This window comes from Humulus lupulus, chromosome 5 (genome assembly GCF_963169125.1).
Source record: "Humulus lupulus chromosome 5, drHumLupu1.1, whole genome shotgun sequence".
NCBI lineage: Eukaryota > Viridiplantae > Streptophyta > Magnoliopsida > Rosales > Cannabaceae > Humulus > Humulus lupulus.
Window position 1 is genome coordinate 133,495,433 of NC_084797.1, and position 24,370 is coordinate 133,519,802.

Sequence of the window (24,370 nt, forward strand, 5' to 3'; positions counted from 1 at the left end):
CTTCTTTCACCAATCTCATCCCAATGAAGTGGTGATCGAAATTTCTGTCCATATAACATCTAATAAGGTGCCATGCCTATCTTTGCATGATAACTATTATTGTAAGAGAATTCTATTAATGAAAGATAATTGCTTCATGATCTTGAGAAGTCTAAAGCACACGCCCTCACCATATCTTCTAATATTTTTATGGTGCGTTCTGATTGACCATCGGTTTGAGGGTGAAATGTCGTACTTAGTTTTAACTTAGTGCCCATTGCACGCTGTAGACCTTCCTAAAACTTTGATGTGAAAAATGATCCTTTGTCAGAGACTATCGTCTTTGGAACTCCATGTAGACTCACTATCTCCACCACGTAAATCTCTGCGTACTACTCAGTGTTATAAATTGTTCTTACTGGTAAGAAGTGAGCAGATTTTGTGAGTCTATTGACTATCACCCAAGCAGAGTCATGCTGCTTGGTGGTCCTTGGTAATCCTGTCAAGAAGTGCATCGCTATATCTTCTCATTTCCATTCGGGAATTTATATTTGTTGCAATGTTCCAGGGGGTCTCTGATGTTAGGCCTTAACTTGTTGACATGTAAGGCATTTAGCTACAAATTATGCTGTCTTTCTTCATCCCTGACCACCAGTACAATGTCTTGACATCGTTGTACATCTAGGTCGATCCCAGGGGAAGTGAATATGGAGTAGTGTGCACTTTCTTCATAATACTTTCTCATAATTCACCACTTTCTGGCACACATACTTGGTTCCTATGTCGTAGCATGCCTACTTTTGTCAAGGAGAAATCAGCATTCTTCGAACTTTGTAGTGCTGCCATCATCTTAAGAAGAAACTCATCCTCTTGTTGTTTCTCCTTTATTTCCTCCATTAGTGTTGACTTGATCGTGAGGTCATCTAGTTGTCCAGTTATTAACTCAATTCCGGACTTCTTAATATCATCTTGTAAGTGTTGATATACTTTCGTAACTCCGCCTACTAAGTGCTTCTACCATGACATTAGCCTTTCCTGGATGATACTAGATCTCACAATCATAGGCCTTTACTAACTCCAACCACCTCTGTTGCCTCATATTGAGCTCCTTCTGTGTAAAGAAATACTTTAGGCTTTTGTGGTCCGTATAGATTTTGCACTTTTCTCCGTATAGATAGTGCCTCCAAATTTTTAGAGCGAAAACCACTGCTGCTAATTCTAGGTCATGGGTCGAGTACCACTGCTCATATTCCTTTAGCTGTCTTGAGGCATATGCTACCACCTTTTCATATTGATTCAAAACGCACCAAAGTCCTTGTTTCAATGCGTCGCAATACACTACAAACTTTCCTTTATCGTTTGGGATGCATAGAACTGGGGCTGATATGAGCTTGTCCTTTAACGTTTGAGCTCTTTCTTCACACTTCTCCATCCATGTGAACTTCTGCTGCTTCCTTGTTAAATTTTTTAAGGGTGTAGCTATTTTACAGAACCCTTAAACAAATCGTCTATATTATCCTGCCAACCCCAGAAAACTTCTCACCTCCGTGGTACTTTTCAGCTTGGGCCATCCTTCACTGCTTCGATCTTGGCTGGGTCTACTTCTATGCCAGTTTTAGATACAATGTCTCCTAGAAATTCCACCTTCTCAAGCCATAATTCGCATTTCTTAAATTTAGCGTATAATTGATGAATTTTGAGTCGTTCTAACGTCAGTCGCAGGTGCTCTTCATGCTCGGCTTTCGTTCTTGAGTATATCAATATGTCATCAATAAACACCACAACGAACTTATCCAGGTAGTCCTTAAATACTTGGTTCATAAGATCCATGAACGTGGCTGGTGCGTTCGTTAAGCCAAAAGACATTACCAAGAACTCGTAGTGTCCGTATCTGGTCCGAAAAGTCGTCTTTGGGATATCTTCTTCTCGTACTCTTTGCTGATGATACCCTGACCACAAATCTATCTTCGCGAACACCGTACATCCTTGTAGTTGATAAAAAATATTGTCTATTCAAGGCAAAGGGTACCTGTTCTTAATCATCACATTATTTTGTTTTCGATAGTCGATGCACATCCTCATACTTCTTCCTTTGTTTTTTTTTTACAAAAACCACTGGTGCTCCCCAAGACGAATAGCTCAATCGAATGAAACTATTGTCTAATAACTCCTGCATTTGTATCTTTAACTTCTTTAACTCAGCAGGTGCCATTCTATAGGGAGCTATCGAGATTGGTGCTGTCTTAGGTGCCAATTATATTTCAAACTCGATTTCCATACCCGGAGGTAATTCTGGTAGATCTTCTGGAAACAACTCGTGAAATTTGCATACAATATGTATGCCTTTTTGTTCGAATTGCGTCTCTCATGACTTGTCCACTACACTGGATAAAAACACTTGGTAACCACTATTGATTAACTGTTGAGCTTTGAGAGCTGAGACTATTGATATGCGAGTTCAAGAAACTTCTCCTTTAAAGGTGAACTGTTCTGCATCTTCTGTTTGAAAGTTGACTTTCTTACCTTTACATTCTATCGTTGCCCCATGTTTTGCTAACTAGTACATGCCTAATATTACATCATAATCTTTAAGGTCTAACTCGATCAAATAAATTGGTAATTCTCTTCCTCCAATTCTAACTACAACACTACGCACCCCTCTACTAGATAACATTCTTTCCCCTGAGGGTAACTCCGTGACAAACTTATTTCTAAAACGTTTGCATTATTTATCTAAGCTATCAATCATATTCATAGAGACAAATGAATGCGTAGCTCCCAAATCGAATAAAACATTGCATAGTTTACCAGAGATAGTGACCTGACCTGTTACCACGGTATTACCAGTTTTTACTTCACCTTTATTAAGAGCGAAAACTCTGGCTTGCACAAGCTTGTCATCTTTCTTTTGGTCCTTCAACTCTGGGCAATCCTTTTTAATGTGCCCTTCTTCTCCAAAATTTAAACAACCTTTCATCTTATATCAACATTCTCCTTAATGCTTTCTCTTGCAGGTAGGGCACTAGGGATATTCCATGTAGGGCTTCTTATTCCTGTTACTTTCTAATGCAGTCTTATTCTTCTTGTCAGATTTTTTATGTTGACCACCGTCATGTTTTTGTTTGTGGTCGTTCTGTTCATTGTTATTCTTTTTGGCATCCCATCTAGCTGCACTTTCCTTCCAGATCCTTTCTTCCACCTGCTCAGCTCCCAAGGCTACCTCTAATGTTTCTGTACAAGTGGTTATTCCTCGAATCAACTTGACATCATGGGCTATCATAGGTTTCAGTTCCTTCACCAATCTTTGAATTATTAGCATCTCCATGGATACCATGTTCGCTGCGAACTTAGCCAGCCTATCAAACTTCCTGGCATACTCTATCACAGGTTAATTCCCTTGAGTAAGTGTGATGAATTCGTCCACCCTTATGGCTAGAAATGAAGGACTATAATACTTCTTGTTGAACACTTGGATAAACTCATCCCATGTCATAATGTTCACATCTTGAGTCTGCTTCACTATACCCCACTAGATGCAGGCATCTTTCTTTAGCAAGCTTTAACCGCATGAGACTTGATCTTTGTTTTCCAGCCGCATGTGTTCTAAAATGGACTCCATCGATCGAAGCCATTCTTCTGCTTTTATTAGGTCTGATCAACCATCGAAGTTTGGCGGTTGCTGCTTCCTGAAGCGTTCATACTCTGCCTCATAGTGAGGTTCTGCCAACTATAGTAATTGTGCTAAAGGAATGACTTGTTGCGCCACTTGTTGTTGTTGTCCTTGGTTTATTTTGAACTCTTCTTCCCTTCTTCGTAGTTCTTCCCTATGACAGGCATTTTCTATTTCCAAATTTTCTCGAGCAGCAGCAATTGTCGGTTCTTCTGCTACATTGGGTGCTTCTGGCACTCCTGGGCCTGCTAGAATTTCTTCATATATGGGGGTGGCGGCAACTCCTCTCCCTTGCCCCCTTCCCCTTCGTCGGCCTTTGCCTCACCTTCTTCCCTGGCCATTTAGTCTTTCAGATGTTCTTGGTTCCTGCTCCATGTGACTTTTCTGTTTCCCCAAAAGAGAGAAAAAATTGTAAAAGCTAAGACAAACAAAACAAGTAGAGGTTATAACTTAGCCTATTGTACTATTGTCTATTAGGTCCATCTATCTATTCAAAACTACCTCATTACAATTAAGTCCAACTCGGGTAAATGGACCTTAACAATTGAATCTTCCATGGAGGAGGGCTGGGTTCAGTATATCGTACCCACTACTAAGGCCCCCTAACTTCCACTTGAACCCAAAAGACAGGAATTTGAACACTTTCTTTATTAATTGTTATTTGTTTAATTTAGACCCAATCTAATAATGCAAAGCAAATGGGCCTTCACAAATGGACGAACCCATAAGAGAGGAATTTAAACTTTACACTTTCAATTGAATCCAACATTCTTAACACTTACTAAATAATGAAACAAAATAAAAGAAAATAACATGTTTTATTTAAATAAGAATTTATTACAAACTAATGAAAAATTTCACAATAAAACTTAACGATGTGTTCTTATATCGTCTAATCCTCCACATTGGATCCTTCTTCTAGCATATCTTGAGTGAAGTCCTCATAATCCTCTCGAGTGTAGATAAACCTTGAAGTAAAAAACACTTGATTAAGAAATCCTTCCGTAAGGTTATTTGATAACTGATGAATCTTTTCTCCTATTTCTCCATTTGGTAATATAATATCCTCGAATATTTTAAAATTTCGTACAAACCTATCCAAAAGTATGTCATATTTATCTTCAATAGGTACATCACTATCAAATAAAACTTCATTCCATGCTGTAACGCCCTACTACCTTAGAGCCGTTACTAAGTGAGTTTAAAACAGAAATTGTGCATTTAATTGACTCAAAGTGGTTTCTAAAACCAAAAGTGTGATTAAACCAGAGTTTAAGGCTGTACTCTTTTAAAAATGTTTAACTTCATTAAAAGCGTTAAGTATAGAACATCTGGGATCCCAAAATAAGGTTTGAAAACTAATTACATCTTGAAATAAGGTTACAGTTGAGAAATCATAAAATCATAGATTATTACAGCCATTTTCGAATAACCCCCAACCAAAGCAGTCGGGCAGGCCAAACATGTACGCGTCGCTTGACGCTCTCCGTACTCATGGTTGGTTGACTCAGTCCATGCTTCTACCTGCCACACGGAGCACCCGTGAGCCGAAGCCCAGCAAGAAAACCCAAATAATACATAACATATGCAAATAATATCACTGGCATAACTCACTGATAAATAGGAAATCATCAATTAAACAAACACGGCCATGCCGCCCCAGAGGCCTTACCAAAGCTTGGGGTCTCGGTTCTCACCGCGAGGATAACTCATGTATCCCTTGGGTCCCACCCTGAATATAAGCATCCCATGTGCTGAGTGTTACTTTCGGCCCCACGGCCGTACCCGGCCTACGCCGCACTCGGCCCTTGCCGTTCATTTCATTAAAATCACACATATAGTACATTCGAAATAATCATTCACACACATCATGATTCATTTAAGGTTAAACATTTGCACATAATACAATCTGGGGCCATGCCCTGCAATCACACAGTGGGGCCATGCCCTAATCTCGGGTGTTACAGTTTTCTTACCTGTATTCCGAGCCTCCTGATGCACTAAAGCCGCGAGCACGGTCCTCTAGCACGAGCCTCACCAACAACCTAGTCACAACACACAAGAAACATCCCTCAATACTAATCAACCCAAAACCACTTCCCGGGACCAATTCCGCACTCTCGGGACCTCTAAAACCTTAAAACAACACCCCGGAGACATCCCCCGAACCCCCGGAGCAAAGGCCTAAAATTGCCAAAAATGTCAACCTGAAATTTGCCTTGTGCCGCGGCACCCATCAGTCAGGGACTCCCTCGCCGCGGCACGAAAAACCTATGTCGCAGCACGCCTTCGCAGACCCAGAATTCTGGGTTTTTCCCTGCACTATCTCCGAGCTAAAACCTTCCAAAATCATACCAAACCAATACCCAAACCCCAAAATCAATTTAAGACTTCAAATGGACCATCTAACAACCCATAAACACTAGATTCAAGCTCAAAACACAAACATAACCAACAATCCACCCTTAGATTGCAAAAAATCAGCAACTTCAAAACTCAAACTTTAAAAACTTAACTCAAGCTTTAAGTTTCACAAATCTAAACATAATCAAACTTAAATATGCATAAATCCTTACCTTAAGTAGAGAATCCCATCCTAAGCTCCCATGATTCATCTCCTAAGTCTCTAAATTTCAGCTCCTTCACTTCTCTTCTTCTTCTTCTTCTCATTGCCCTAACTTTCCTTCTCTTTAGTTCTAACAAAACCAATCCATGACCAAAATGACTAAGCCCCCAAACCGTGTACCCCATATAACCCAGCTGCCATTTATCTAATTCCCAACCAAATGACCATTTTTCCCCTCCTTGCCTATCCTTTCCCAACTAAACCTCAAGGGCACTTAAGTCCTTTCATTTCTATTTCATATCTACCATTTTCTTTCTAAAACTTGTTACTCTCAGCAGTAACAAATGGTTACCCAGGTTACTAAATCTCCAATAACCATTACCCGCTAAATCTCAACTTAACCATAAAATTCCCGAGGTACCCCTAGGCTCCTCCCGAGCCGGGTATAGAAATCCCGTTGTGACTCTTAAGTTAACTAGCTCTCTAGGACCGTCTCGGCACGTGCATCACAATAATAAAACCACACCCGCGCGATACAATTCACAGAATACAATTATCACATATCAATACAGTTATGCCCAACATGGCCAAAATTACAATTACGCCCTTCTAACACGATTCGGGCCTACATGGATACTAGTAAACATAGCCATGCATCTCAGTTAAACAAATAGCCAAATAACATGCTTTAAATCATAACCATGCATTTAACTCATAAAATCACACATAAATCCCAACCTGCCCTCCTGGCACACTAATCAAGGCCCTTAAGCCTTATTAGCGAATTTGGGTTGTTACAATGCTATCCTTAAACTTTGTTCTGCTAATGGTAGTTTGACTGAATGCATGAGAACAATGAACTTCTCATGTGATTTTAAAAGGGTTGTATGACTATCAATAATCTTTTCTATTTCCTTGTGAATACGGTTGGTTCTAAAAAGCACACTCTAAAACTCATTATCATACTCAGGGTCTGGTATTCTTCTTATAGCTTTAAATTTTCTAACCACACTTGAGTCCATTGAGCTAATTCCTAAAAATAACACAACAAAGACATTACAAACATATTTCGAAAACAATGTGTATACTTACATGGTAGCGAGTTCGTCCTTTGTAGTTGTCATGTGTATTTCGTGGGAACATTCAAGACCAATATAGCCATGGCTCTGATACCACTTGTAACGCCCTAATTTCTCATAAATTATCGAGAACACAATGTTGGATCATAAACATAAACACTGCTCTTTTATTGAATGAAAATTTAAAATAAATAAATGGATCCATGGTTTTACAAAAATAAAATAATTGCCTTTAACATATTAAAATGAGCAACAATAGATAAACTTTAAAAGAAAACATGCTTTACTAAAAACAAATATGCCCACTTGATCATCCTCGACTATATGGTCCCCACGAGTACATCACAAAGCTCATAGGTCCCACTCACCACTGGCCTTTCTATCTTTAATATGCCTGAAACAACAACATCATAAGGGGTGAGCTTCTAAGCCCAGTAAGGAAAATACAAACAAGAGTCAATCATATAATCGTATAATAAAACATATCATAAATTCAAAAGAGTCATTACAAAACTTCTTTAAACTAACCATACAACATCATAAAATCCTTGGTCATATCATAGCCTAAGTCATAACCATAAATCATAATCTAAATCATAGTTCATAATCATAGTTCATAGTCATAAGTCATAGGTCATAAGTCATAATCACAACTATAGGTCATAGGTCATAATAACAAATCATATATAATAAAAAGGTAAGTGCTTATATAGGGGTGGCAATTTAGCCCCGGATATAAGTCCGTCATACATCGAACATCAACTTAGGTCCGTCATAAAATTTGGCAACCAAGCCTACCATACATAAGTCTGTCATACATCATTGGACACCTTAGGTCAAGACACACTTACCCCTTTATTGTACCTGAAATATGTTAGGTTATACAAAACATAAATTAGGTCATAAACTAAACTACCTAATTTTCCTTACCAAAACTGGGATATTGAAGACAAGTGCTGGATTGGAAACTCTGAAAACCAATCATAAAGAATCCATAAGTCCTCTATAGAAAAGAGGATGAAGAGAAGATCTAAACCAGTGGAATAAAGACTTACCAAAAACCTTAAGTTTCAAAGAAATCGAGCACCTTAGATAGCTTAGAGCTTCGATCTACACCTCAAACACCAAAATCGCCCAAAAGCTTACTTCCCAAGTGTTAAGAAAAGCTTTAGATTTCAAAGTTTTAACCCCAAAACCCTAGAGTTTCTCTCTAGAACAAAAATAGCAGCTTTCAGGTTCGGAAAAGTGTTTGAAAGATGATGAAAAAGGCTGAGTGAAGGGTCTTATTTATAGAATTCAAGGGGTGAAACTAACTCCTATTTTAATGAATAAATAAATGATCGAAAATAACAATTTTTGCTCAACAGATGCCCCGAACTCGGTAAAAAATGTTTAGGAACAAGTCCAGGTTGTTGAGGGCTGCTTCTATCTTCGGATTCCACAAAATTTAAAAAATGGCCACTGGAGCCGTATATCACCCCTATAGGCGATATATCAACTGTACCATAATCCTGAGGGTCTGTGGTTTCGTTCATGAAAATTCGATGTGTTTTTCCGTAAAATCGTAGGCGATATATAAGCCATTATAGCTACGATATATCGACTTACACTGATATAGTAAACAACGTTTTTGCACATTATGAGCACACTTAAAGTTATTTAAACTACTTTGACTGAGTAGTATGAGATCCTAGCATCTGAGGGAAGGTTCTAGACTTCCTAGACTTATCCATGATTATTTTTATTCATTTAAAACCTTAAATCTTTAATAAACATACATGTGAAAAATATCACATTCTTAATTATTCTATTTATAATAAATAATATTCATAGGACTATCTTCATTAATCTAACCTTATGGTAAAATTAATATTTCTAAACTATAGCCTAAACTTATAAAATCCATAACTAGCTCTATGAGTTTCTAACTAAATATCGGCTTTGAACCAATATCTACAAAAACTAAAATACTACAGCGTAAGATAACACTATGTAACTAAGTAAAAATTCAAGGCGCTACATTTTATATATTAATATGTAATTTTCCACACTTTACTTATGTATTTTCCCATATGTAATTGTGTAGTTTTTTATTTAGATATATATATTTATTTTCAAAAAGAAAACAAGATATTTATTTAGTTATTATAAGTAACTACAATTTTGTTACAACCTTTTAAATGCTAATTAAATAATAAATTGAATTATTATTTCATGAGAAATTAGTAAAGACTAAATGAATATTCTTATAAAGTAAATATGTTGTATTAAAGTTTTGCTTGACAATTTTGTAGTTAAAGTAATAATGAAATGGTAAATAAGAGTATGCTTGCTGATTTTTTTTTTTTGAAAATTCTAGAAATAGACATATAGAAACTATTGTTTTCAAACGTTAAATTTTAAGAGGACTCCCACGTATGCATGTTACATGCAAGTGTATTTTTACACGAAAATATATGCCTAATGTTCAAACACATGAATTTTACTTTGTAACCATGAAGAATTAATAGGTAGAACTAGCATTATTCTTTAATGATTTTATGTGAAATTATTGTATGATTGCAATTGTAGTGCAACTTGTGCCACGTCTGCATGACTGTTGCAATTTTATAGCTACGCAAGTATACATAATCGCAATACGTAATAAATCTCGATAAGAATGAGTATTGTCCCACGAAGACTGATTTATCGATTACCAAATAATTAATTTCTAGTTTGGCTAACAAAAACTGGATTTGTGAAATTTGAAAACAAGAAAACAAAAATAAATGAAAATTGTAGAAATCAAATAATAGCAAGAACACGAGGATTAAATTCACTATGAAACAATTAGGAATCCTAATCTTCTCTACTATCCACTCTATTATTCGTTAATGCAATTACTATTGAAACTCTTCTCACTGAAATGATAAGCATGCAAAAGTGTTAACTATTCGAGTTAAGAAATAGAAAACTCGACCTAGTGTGAATTCCCTATATTTCTATGGTCAATTCAAATAATCAGAAGCAATGAATACAACCCTAAATCACATAAACCAATTTGATACTCTCATTCTAAATTGAAATCTATGTCTATTCAATTTTAGCATATTTAAATCTCACTTTGTCAGATTTTGATTCAAATTCATAAATCGTATGTAAAAGCTGCATAGTCAATCACATACAGAATAAACACAAACTGAATAAATTTTAGATGAATAAAAAATAGATAAATGCATTAAATCATAATAGAGTTTCAAGAGAGTCAATTAGAAAACCTAAACATAAATTTAGTTCATAAACATGATTAAATCAAACATAAACATAGAGTTTAACATAGTCTAAATCAAAAGATAACGAAAAAGAACTCTAGGTTCTTGTTTCTTCTCTAGCCTCCTTCTTGCTTAATATGATCTCTTACCCTTTTCTAAAAATGTCATTAAGGAAGCTATTATAGTCCCTAATTAATTTTGCATGAAAAGACAAAATTTCCCCTAAAAATTCCCCTAAATTCTTCTTCTGTACGGACTCTAGTGCTGGGGCGCCAAGAGATAGCACTGAGGCGCTATAGATAAATCACAAAACATGCTCTCTAGAAAGCTGATAGCGCTGGGGCACTGAAATGTAGCACCTAGGCATTACAACCTGTATTAATTTATGCTCTCTGCTACTCGACAACGCCAGGGCACTAATTGTACAGAATAAAACTGAACTCGTTCCGAACAACCTACAGCGTCAGCTCATTGTATTTTGATCATAAATCCTTTGGTATAACTCCAAATTGAATGATTCAAAAATATATGGAAAGCAAAGAGAAATATCTACAAATTCTATTTCTAGAAGTGTTTATAGAAAGTGAAGAAAGTATGGTCAAAATGCGACTTGAAGTCTAAGACTTGCATTATAGAGCATAAACGATGTGTATTGAGAATCTTCAATGTAGTATTTTCCACACATAATGTCTTGAAACTCCACAATAAACACTAAATACATCTCATTCATCTTATTCATCATGTTTCTTCTCATTTCACTCCATATTATGTACTTGACCATTAAAACCTTAAACAAGAAGACAACAAGCATAAATATGTACTAAACAATCCTAAAAAACATAACATAAAACTATAACGCCCTGGTTACCCCAAAACAGTTACAGTGAACGGTGAACTGGAGAGTTGACTCATTGCCTGAGTCCTTTGGTTAAAAACGTGTTCTAGGTGTTATTAACAGGTTAAGGTGAAAACCAGTAAAAAGGAAAGGATATGTTTTATTGATAGATAAAACTGTTCATGGACCCACAAGAACATTTACAAGTTATTTACAACTCAAAAGGTCATTACTGTTCCAAAATTTCAAACCCCGCCAACCTAAGCGGCAAAAGTAGGGTAAACCCCCTAGTTCCTCTGAGAATTCCTTGGCCGTGGTGGTCAAGCGGCCGCATATGTACACATCACCACCTAAGCTCTCCACTCAAGGCTGGGTGAGCTTTTCTTTTCCTTTACCTACACCACATAGCACCCATGAGCCAAATCCTAGCAAGAAAACACAGTATTATATGTAAACATCATCAAATGATTATCATTATAATCACACAGAGCTCATAGCTTTCAAACAGATGAGTGAATATCACTTGAGGTTCTGGTAAACCATACTGAGTGACTGCCAAGCAGGTCACTAATTCAAATGGAAGAGTGGTTACTGAGTAAGCCACTAGCATTCAACAAATGAGAGACTGATGGGTAAGTCTCTACTTTATCAAGTGAGTAACTGATGGGTAAGCCACACAAGCGCTTATAATATTCATCGAACTTGAGGTCGGTCCGACATTAATGCTCTTTGAGTCATTCAATGCAGAAAGTCGATTAGATCTAATCTTTGTTTGCTTGCGTGGAACACGCTAAGGCCGCCCTGACTAATGAGTCAGCACTATGTGACCAGTGCCCAGTACCACTGCCGAACCTGACTAATAAGTCACAGCTTCATAGTTGATACTAGCACCTCTGCCAAATCTGACTAATGAGTCAGTACCATGCAAAAGTGAGCAAGATTTTCTAAGTATTCCACAATCAATTCATGTCCACATTTATACAACCAACATGCCTCACGAATAACCATGCATGTCACATTTCGGGTGCAGTTCTCTTACCTCATGTTCGAGCGAGAAATAATAATAAGAACGACTCCTGAGAATGATCGACCTTTGATTCCTTAGCAGTCACCTAATCACAACCAATTATAACCTCAATTAATGAGAATCAACATGGATAGGGTTTTAACCTAAGCACCACTCTCGGGACCTCGAAACATGCCCACACGGTGAGTAGATTCGATCCCGGGCCTTAAGGATTGAAACCCCAAGTCAAAAACCCGTAAAAACACTCAAAACAGGACTTTGAAGGAATAGAGTAGCGCTACAACGCTCAACCCCTAGCGCCCCAGCGCTATACTCAGAACCCCCAACATGCTCATCTGCCTCCTGAGTAGCGTTGTAGCGCCCTAAGGTGGGCGCTATAGCGCTACCTCCAGCATTCAAATGCCCTGAAACGCCCTTCTTCACCTCCTTCGATTCCCACCTGATTCCAAAGCTTCCGAAACCCATTTTTGATGCCAAATGAATCCAAAAACCATCCTAACATACCCCAAACATCCCAACCATAGGAACCCTAGCCAAAACTCCCAACAATACCAAAGTCTCAACCTAGAAATCACAGCTGGAAAACAAAACTAAAACAGAGCAAACCAAGGAATTCTATGGTTAGAAATTTACCCAAAGCTCTGCTTATGAAGCCCTTCAATGGAGGAACACATTTTCAAACTTCCAAGGCTTGCTTCCCAAGCTTGAATCCTCAAGATTGATTCAAAAATCACAAAGAAAACTGAAGGGAAGATGATATGGGAAAGCTCTCAAACGTGCTCTGTTTTTTCTACCTCAACCTCAGCCTAAAATGGCTTATATCTATCCTAGGGGTGAAATGACCATTTTACCCCTAGGACAATTTAAAGTTTCTAAAGGCTCCCAAGGGCATATCTGGTATTTTCCACCTATCTCGTTAGTCAAAATTAACGCTCTCCAATTCCCACTATTCTTGATAATCTCAAACACCAATAATTCACATCCCGTTACACTTTAATACCCGGTAACGCTCTAATCATTAAAATCACCCCGAGACTCAACCCGAGCCCTGATCTTAAACCTGTTGTGACTAGACTGCTAATACACATTCCAAGATCGTCTCATGCCGAATGGCTCGAACAAACCCACATTATAATGTGGTCTCAACATATATCACCAACATGCATACAAATATACAATTATGCCCTCAACGGGCCAAGTTACCATCACACCCCTGTAATTAAAAATGTGGACTCACATGCATACATTAAACATCATATTATAATATAATCCACATATACATGCATTTTATCAATTAATGGCTTAATTAAACAAATATGGCCCTCCCGGCCTACTAATCCCGCCATTAAACCATAACGGAGAATTCGGGGCATTACAAAAACAATCTCTAAAATAAGCCTAAAATGAACCTAACAAATTCCCCCAAACTTAACCTTTACTAGCCCTCGAGTAAATACTCACACTAATCTCACAAAACTAGAAAACTCAAAAACACAAACAACACAAACTTATGAATCAATTCAACAACACTAACTTAGCCTCAATTTCAGAAAATCTCACACAAAAGTCTGAAAGCCCAATCTGTAGAAACAATCCAAAATTTCTGTTAAACCACACTGAAAACCAGATTCAACCCAAAAATGCTTATTCAACCATAACCACAAGAATTACTCAACAATTGAATCTATGTATGCATGCCAAAAACTTACCATCAACCCATCAAACCATTGATCCATATGCATGCATTGTTCACCACTCTCCACTAATGTAGACAAAATATGCTCAAGAATCACTAGGAATTTAGGCTCATAACAATAGGCTTAGGCAATGGGTAGATATATATCATTTAGGCTCCAAATTACCATAACCATATGAACTTACAAACCAACAATTAACCCAAACAATTTTCAAAGAAAACCACCCATGAACCCAAGTAAAGGTTGAGAAACACTTATTTCATTTGATCATTAAAATCAACTTTTATATATATATATATATATATATTCAAACTAAACTCCCCCAAACTTGTTTTTGTGAAAGCATAACAAGAGTGTAGCTTGAATTTTTAAACTTCTATTATTTTGCTTTTTCATTTTAATTATCAACCATTTTACTCTTCATTACAATACACCAAATTACAAAACTAATCGCATCCCATTACAATTCATTCCCCATTATTTATCCATATGCTCATAGTAATTTGGTAAAGGAATGAAAACTAACAAAATATCTATTTGGCTCACAATTGGTGTCAAGCAACAAAGAGGATAATTTTAGACTCAACAAGGGTAACAATGGAAAATTACTTTTGGGTTGGCTTGAAAGGTTCAAACTTTCCAAGAAATTGCCTAAATCACTTTCCTAAGCATATCTCATCTAGGATTTCGTCTCAAATGATAAGCAAGCAAGTTCTAGATTCATTCATTCATCAAACCACAAGCAATTTTTTTTTAACAATGTATACATTCAAATTCAAATTGCAAAGAATTTTTCAATCATGGCTAAACATTCAATTTTTTTTTATGGATTGAAACAAGCTACCATCGCAGTCTAACCAAGCACACAGATTCAGTTGATCAAAAATTTGAAAAATTTGCACGACATTTTCTTCCATATCATAGGCTAGCATTGACAACTTGATTCACACAAACACAACACAACATTTAACTATGATAAAACTCAAAAAACAACAAACACAAACTAACAACACGACACAAACACACAAAATAGTAAGACTCCTCCCCCAAACTTGATTGACACATTGTCCCCAAAGTGACATAAAAAGAAAAGGAAAGAAAAATTACCAACGATCTAGCTAAACATCATCAAAATGGAGGTGGCGGAGGTGATGATTGGAAAGTTCAGTTTGTCCCAGGCAATGCAGCTCAAAATAAAGATATTTTTGTTTGTTTGTTTTCTTCTTCTTTTTTTTTCATTTATTTCACGATTCAAAAATTACAAACTAAACTAAAAAGAGTTTAAAAGAAAATAAAAATTACAAACTCATAAAAACTCGAATTAAAAATAACATTGGGTTACCTCCCAAAAGCGCTTTATTTAACGTCTCAAGCTGGATGCTCACTTCCTTCATTAAACTACAACTTGGGTCAAGACCACCTCGCTCATCCTTTAGAGCCATAGTGTCATAAGAAAAAACCCTTCTTTTGATGTTGTTAATCGTTGGAACCTTCCACCGCTCGTGTAGCCTTCGAGCCTTCCCACTATAGAACCGTTTCAAACAATGACGAACTGCTTAACTACCAATTTAAGTATTGGTTTTTCTCTTGTTGGTTTCCAAATTACTACCACCACTACTTACCACATCCATTCTAAAACAAGTTGGAATATCAGTTCCTGCAAAAACATCAAATGTTACCTCTTCGTTTTGCACTCACAGCTTCAACTCCCCCTTTTGTACATCAATTAGTGCTCTCCCTGTGGCTAAGAATGGTCTTCCCAAAATAATGGGAATGTTTGCATCTTCCTCTATATTTAGAATAATAAAATCAGCAGGGAAGATAATTTTACCAACCTTAACCAAGACACCATCAATTACTCCACAAGTTTGCTTAACAGAGTGGTATGTCATTTGTAAGGACACAGTAGTGGGGCGCACATCTCCCAATTTCAGTTTCCGAATAAGGGCATCAAATTTACACTAGCCCCTAAATCACACAAGGCCTTGGTCATAACAGTATCTCCTATTGAGCAAGGAATCGTGAAGCTACCCGGATCTTTAAGTTTCGGAGGTAGTTTCTTCTGCAAAATAGCGCTGCACTCCTCAGTAAGCTCCACTGTCTCATAATCCTCCAACTTCTTTTTCTTTGACAAGATTTCCTTCTTAAACTTCACATAGCTTGGCATTTGTTCAAGTGCCTCGACAAAAGGTATGTTAATGTGAAATTTTCGAAGAATTTCTAGAAACTTCAAAAATTTCTTGTCAAGTGTCTTCTTTTGAAGTTGCTGAGCATATGGAATCTTGATGTGGTTCTCATAACTCATTGGTGACTGCTTCTTCTCAAGGTCTTCAATAACCTCTTCTTTTACCTTACCCTCATTCTCAACATCAACTTTTGGAGCAGGTATAGACTTCTTGACTGGCTCTTCTAACTTCTTCCCACTCCTCAAAGAGATTGCATTGCACTGCTCTTTCAGATTCACCTCTATATTACTTGGAAAATTTCCTTGAGGCCTACTTTGGAACATATTTGCCAACTGACCAACTTGCATCTCAAGATTCCTGATGGATGAGCGGGAATCTATCATAAATTGAGATTGAGAGTTGGTCAGAGTTAACAATGCAACTTGTAACTCATTTGTCTTCTCTTGACCAACATGTAGTACCGGTGGTCGTAACGGTGCCTGAGGTGGAGCTTGAAGCATAGGCTGTTGAATTTGTCGAGGACCCTGATTATTTCTCCATGCAAAATTAGGCTGATTTCTCCACCCTTGATTGAATGGGTTGGAGAATGGATTATTAGCTTGCCTATGGAAATTTCCCATCATATTCACCTGTTCCATGGGAATGGAGTTGTTCATCTCAACTACCATGCATTGCTCAAATGGGCGAGGACCACCACAATTAAGACATACCGCTTGGATTTGCATGACTTGTGTGGCCATAGAATTTTGTTGCAGGTGCTTGGTCAATGATGCAACTTAAGTAGTAAAAGCGGTAATAGCATCCAGCTCATGCATGCGAGCTACCTTCTTATTTCTATCTTGTTCAATAGGCCATTGATAGTTATTCATGGCCATTTCTTCAAGAAATTCATAGGCCCTGTTAGCACTCTTGCTCATGAAAGCACCACCTTCTACAACATCAATAATGGTGCGAGTCGTCCCTTGACGTCGTTGACCCCTTTGTATTTAAAAGTTCCACACAACTCTAGGAAATATGCTATGTGTGTATTGGGATCCTCAGTAGGGAGTCCACCAAATCGGAAAGTAGATTGGACCATTTTCATAATCGCCGGCTTAATTTCAAAATTATTGGCTGCAACTACGGGCGGTTGGATGCATGATTGTATTCCAGTAACAGCGGGAAGTACATAGTCTCTGAGTGGGTGAACTGCTGGCTTAGTAGGGCCCCCAATTAACCTATTTCCCAGATGTTGGGCAATCTCTGCTAACCGTTTCTGCTTTCGATTCTCTCTGCAAGTTCTCTCACTCTCAATTTTGATGGGCAAAATATTGTTAGTCCCTTGATGTTGCATATACAAATTGGCACCTAAAATTAAGATTCTTAAACACAACAATTAGAGACAATTAACATAGAAAAACCATATTAGAATAAAAATTAATTGTATTAATATTAATAAAAATCAATCCCCGACAACGGCGCCAAAAACTTGTTGCAGATTTTATAACTACGCAAGTATACGTAATCGCAATTTGTAATAAATCTCAATAAAACGAGTATCATCCCACGAAGACTAATTTATCAATTTCCAAATAATTAATTTCTAGTTTGGCTAACGAAAACTGGATTTGTGAAATTTGAAAACAAAAAAATAGAAATAAATGAAAATTGCATAAATCAAATAATAACAAGAACAAGAGGATTAAATTCACTATGAAAGAATTAGGAATCCTAATCTTCTCTACTATCCACTCTATTATTCTTTAATGCAATTGCTATTGAAACTCTTCTCATTGAAATGATAGGCATGCAAAAGTGTAAACTATTGAGCTAAGAAATAGAAAACTCGACCTACTCTGAATTCTCTATATTTCTATGGTCAATTCAAAAAATAGGAAGCAATGAATACAACCCTAAATTACATAAACCAATTTGAGACTCGTTCTAAATTGAAATCTATGTCTATTCAATTTTAGCATATTTAAATCTCACTTTTCAGATTTTGATTCAAATTCATAAATCGTATGTAAAAGTTGCGTAGTCAATCACATACACAATAAACACAAATTGAATAAATTTCAAATGAATAAGAAATAGATAAATGCATTAAATCATAATAGAGTTTCAAGAGAGTCAATTAGAAAACCTAAACAGAAATGTAGTTGATAAACATGACTAAATCAAACATAAACATAGAATTTAACATAGTCTAAATCAAAAGATAAAGAAAAAGAACTCTAGGTTTTTGTTTCTTCTCTAGCTTCCTTCTTGCTAAATATGACCCCCTCCCCTTTTCTAAAAATTCCATTAAGGAAGATTTTATTGTTAGGAGTGTGTCCTAAAAGCATGTAAAGACATTTGTTTTTTCTATGAATAAATAAATACAATGGTTTATTATTATTGTCATATTTAGATTGTTAAATTATTGTTTGAATAATTTTGTAAATATCAGAAAAATTTCATATTCATTATTGAGGATGTGATCTTGTATTAGTACGAGAGAATTAAGGTCACATGAATGAATAAAAATAGTCAACAACAACAAATTAAAGTTATGGAATTCTTTAATTGGAGTTGTAAGTACGGTTTATTGAGTATCATAATGATACAAATAATCTAGATTCTGATTATTGATGTGGAAAGACATCTCGGTAAAGGTGCTTTATATAATATGATTATATATGACATGGACCGATATGAATTAGATTTTTTATCCAAAAACCATTTAATAATAAAGACTTGTAATTCATATCATAACTGATGATCATTTATAGATCAACCTAAATCCTGAGTGTTCATGAATTCCTGTTCATGTTTATTAAATCTTTTGATTCATTTGTTAAGGTCTCTTCAAAGAATGAGGCTAATGACTTTTGTTTTGGAGATTTAATATCATGGATGGCAGGGAACATGTATAAACAATACGGAATCTAATCTTTCCTAATGGATCGTATATTAGTTCCCTTAAGGGTTAATTCTGGAACTGAATGATTTTGAGCTCAAATCTATAATTAGATTATAGATTAATTATTCACTAGTGAATTAATGGTAATTAAGGAATAAGTAGTAAATTAGAAAGGTTAAAGGGTAATTCTCCCATTCTAATTTATGAACTAATTAATTAGAGGGTTGAACTATTGTAAGATGGTTATATCAATGCACGACTTAAGAAAAAGATTTCTGTAAAAGTATATCTATAACATAAAGAGTACAATTCTGAATTTGTAGTGGAGTAATATCAGAATTAATAAATTAACTATTATAATTAAAGAGTTTAATTATTTAGTTTCAATTTATTGGAGCTTAATGTTATAGGTCCATGGTTCCCGAAATGGCTCAAACAATCACTGTCAAAGGCAAATGCAAAAATGGGCAAAAAGGACTTATGTGATAAGTAAAATATTTTTCTATGTATCAAACATAATTATTGTTTAATTATTTGATTTAAAAAAATATAATTAATTTTGAATTAATTTATTTTTGGGATTTTTGGTATTTAAATAATAAAAAAAATTGGGAAAAATCACATGCCTGCACAGGCATGTGGTACACGTGTGGCACAGTGCACATGCACTGTGCCACACGCATAAGAGATGGACTTAGTCTCTTGATTCCACAATTTTAGTTATTTAAATATTAAATAAATGATGAGATATTTTAATATGATTAAAATATTATTATTTAAACAAAAATCTGATAACTGATCAGTTATTTTGAATTTGTTTAAAATAACAAATATTTTAATATATTGGATATTATTAAATATTGGATATCAGTTTTCACAGAACGTAATTTTTCAGGGATAGAAAAATATCTAGGATTCTCTCAGAGAAAAGAGAACAGTGACAAAAACAAATGTCATTGTTCTTCACAAAACCTAGGTCCAAACTTTATCAGATCTCATGTGTTGAGAACATCTGATAAATAGTTATTGCCTATTATTTGTATAGCGAGCCCACACTCGTTCTTTGTGTGCCTGAGAACATTTTGGAAGATCTTGGTGTGAGATCTCAAGGATTCAGCCATACGAAAAGATAGCAGCAAGGAAGGACCTAAGGTAATTTCTTTTATTCTTGTCCTTGATTCAATATATATATGAGTGTGAAGAAGTAGATCTAGAAATCTTATGGGATTAATCTGACAATTTGATTGTTGTTCCACTGCGCATAATCTCTTATTTGATCAATAAAAACCAACATTTATAGTCCCTAATTAATTCTACATGAAAAGACAAAATTGCCCCTAAAAATTCCACTAAATTCTGCTTCCGCACGGACTCTAGCACTAGGGCGCCACGAGATAGCGCTAAGGTGCTATAGATAAATTGCAAACATGCTCTCTGGAAATATGATAGCGGTGGGGCGCTAAAATGTAGTGCCTAGGCACTACAACCTGCATTAATTTATGCTCTCTGCTACTCAACAGTGCTGGCGTGCTATATATTAGTATTGGGGCGCTAATTGTATAGAATAAAGTTGAAACTCGTTACGAACAGCCTGCAGCGTCAGCTCATTGTATTTTGATCATAAGTCCTTCGATATAACTCTGAATTGAATGAGTCAAAAAGCAATGGAAATCTAAGAGAAATATCTACAACTTCTTATTCTAGAAGTATTTCCAGAAAGTGAAGAAATCATGGTCAAAATGCGGCTTGAGTTTTCATACTTGCGTTATAGAGCATAAAGGACGTGTGTTGAGCATCTTCAATGTAGTATTTTCCACACATAATGTCTTGAAACTCCACAATCAACACTAAATCCATATGATTCATCATATTTAACATGTTTCTTCTCATTTCACTCCATATTATGTACTTAACCATTAAAGCATGAAACAAGAAGAAAACAAGCATAAATTTGCACTAAACAATCCTAAATAACTAAAAACATAATATAAAACAATCTCTAAAATAAACCTAAAATGAACCTAAAAATGACCAATGCACACGTGGGGTATGTATGTTGGGCATGAGTATTCTTACATGATTCTAAGAGACGAACGTTTGGTTATGATTATAGGCTCGTTGTGACATTTTCGCATTTTACTTTGCTCGAACCTAAGGTAAGGAAGTAGATATAATTGTATATGTTTATGCTATGAAATGGTAAGATTTGTATGCTACATGAAATAGTGTGCTATGGAGATGAAAGTTCTATGTTTTGATGATAAGCCAAGTGTTAAGGAAAAGTGAAATTCTATCTTGATATGTTATGACAAGTCTAATGGAAATGAAAGTACAATGTTTTCATGATAACCCAAACTTGCATGTTTTATCAAGGCCCCACTGAGTTTTTCCTTTAAGTTGTATTTTTCTATTAAATTTTACTTGAGTGACATTTTTATAAAAGTAATAGATTCGTGCGCTTTACATTATTTAGTCACCTCTTAGTCATCTAGTTATCATGATTCACCTTTGCTAAACGCACCTCAAGAATTAAAAAATACTCACCCTTTACATTTCCAAATTGTATCCAAGATGGTGATAAGAAACCCTTCTTGATTAATCTCCAACTTATCAAGATATAAAAAAAATCAATCTTGCTTATTCCACACCTTCTCTTAGTATTCTTTCCATACATAGCAAAGCACGATCATTGACCACACTTTTCTTTCACACACACACCACACGCCCATGGCTATTCCATGCACATCCATGTGTACACATTTATCATATACTTGATTGAAAGCATAAATAAGTAAATAAATTACTACATAAATATATAATAAAAGAATAACTATTATAGTAAATAAGATAGCAACTAATTAAACAAGTGAACAAGACAATAATAAAATAATTAAATTAAAAATAAGTGAATTTAACAACAATTAAATAAATTAAAATAAACACTAAAAAATTAAAATGTGTGTGTCCGGATATTACAATCTACCCTCCTTAAAAGGAATTTTGTCCATGAAATTCGACTCACCAAAAAGCTCAGGATACTGTTTTCTCATGTCATCCCCCAACTCCAAGGTTGCTTCCGTTGCCGAACAGTTCTTCCACAAGACCTCTACTAGTGGAATCATCTTGAATCTTAGTTTTTTGAATCCCTTTTCTATGATACGTACCTACTGCTCGCCAAAGCTTAGGTCATGTCTTAACTTTAACGGTTCGTAACTCAACACATGGGATGGGCCTGACACGTACTTTCTCAACATAGAAATGTGAAAAACGTTCTGCGTATCTCCTAGGGTTGGTGGTATAGTTAAGTGATAGGCAACCTGCCCAACCTTGTCCAGTATCTCAAATGGACCTATATATCTCGGGCTTAGCTTATCCTTTTCACAAAACACATCACGCCTTCCATAGGTGATACCATTAGAAACACAAGGTCACCTACTACGAATTCAATTTCCTGGTGTTTCGGATCTGCATAGCTTTTCTTTCTACTCTGGGCAGTTAGCATCTTTTTTTTTTTTTCTCTTCTGCCTCACTGGCTTCCCTAACTATTTCAGAACCTAATATCTTCTTCTCACCTACCTCGTCCCAATGAAGAGGTGATCTGGACTTCTGTCTATAAAGCATCTCATAGGGCGTCATTCCAATAGTCGACTAGTAACTATTGTTATAAGAAAAATCCATTAGCGGCAGCTAGCGACTCCATGACTCTGAAAAATCAAGTGCGCATGATCTTATCATGTCTTCTAAGATCTGAATCTTCCTCTCAAATTTTCCATCAGTTTGAAGATGAAATGTGGGGCTAAACTTCAGCCTAATACTCGTGGCCCTTTATAGACTCTTCCAGAAATTTGAGGAAAAAAGTAAACCACTATATGATATGATTGAATTTGGCACTCTGTGACATCGCACGATTTTGTTTACATACAACTCTACATATTGATCCACAATATAAGTTGTCCTAACAGGAAGAAAATGTGCCGACTTTGTGAGTCGATCAATAATAAACCAAGCTGAGTCGTATTACTTTGTGCTCCTTGGAGATCCCACCACAAAGTCCATGGCTATGTATTCCCATTTCTATTCTTGGATACTAATAGGTTTTAAAAACCTAGTTGTTCTTTGATGCTCGATCATAACTTGCTGACAAGTCAGGCATTTAGCAACATATTCAACTATGTCCTTCTTCATTCCTAGACATCAATACAATGTCATCAGGTTGTTATACATCTTGTTAGACCCAGGGTGTAGGGAATATGGTGTAGTGTGTGCCTCTTTCATGATAGTATCCTTAATCTCCTTGTCATCGGGCACACATATCATCTCCTTGAAACACATCAATCACCTACTAGATATAGCGAATTTACTGTCGCCATCCTTTTGAATCAGCGCTTCTTGCTTTACTAGCATCTCATCACCTTTCTGTTTCTCCTTAATCTGCTCCAATAAGATCAATTGTAGGCTGAGGCTTGATATAGTCCCAGCCACTAGCACGATTCCTGCCTTAGCAATCTCTTTTTGTAGTGGCATCTCTATCCTTATAAGTGATGAAATGCCCCTATAACTGCGCCTACTTAGAGCATCTACCACTATGTTGGCCTTTCCTGGGTGGTATAATATCTCGTAGTCATAGTCCTTTTCAAGCACCAACCACCTTCGTTGCCTCATGTTAAACTCTTTCAGAGTGAAGAAATACTTCAAACTCTTATAGTCCATCTAGATTTTGCACTCCTCTCCATGAAGATGATGCCTCCAAATCTTAAGAGCAAAAACTACGGCTGCCAACTCCAAGTCATGAGTAAGGTATTTTTACTCATAATCTTTCAGTTGTCTCGAGGCATAGGACACCACTTTATCTTCCTACATCAATACACATTCCAATCCATTTTAAGAGGCATCACAGTATACCAAAACCTACCTTTCTCATGTTGGCACACATAAAATTGGAGTAGATATCAACTATTGTTTCAGGCTTTGAAAACTCTATTTGCATTTCCCAGCCTAAATGAACTTTTGTTGCTTGCTAGTTAGATTCATCAAGGGTGTTGCAATCTTCAACAAATCTTCTGTAGTATCCCACTAATCCCAAGAAACTTCTAACATCAGACTCATTCTTAGGCTGAGGCTAATCTCGCACAGACTCATTCTTGGCTGGATCCACCAAAAATTCGTCCTTTGACATGATTTGACCTAAGAAGGCTA

General features: G+C 36.1%; 1 protein-coding gene across 1 annotated transcript; it reads right to left on the bottom strand.

Moving 5' to 3' along the window:
* Positions 1-16,034: 16,034 nt before the first annotated feature.
* On the bottom strand, positions 16,035-17,030 carry LOC133779493 (uncharacterized). Its single transcript, XM_062219448.1, has one exon. The coding sequence runs from the start codon at positions 17,028-17,030 to the stop codon at positions 16,035-16,037; it is 996 nt and encodes a 331-aa protein (XP_062075432.1).
* Positions 17,031-24,370: the final 7,340 nt, after the last annotated feature.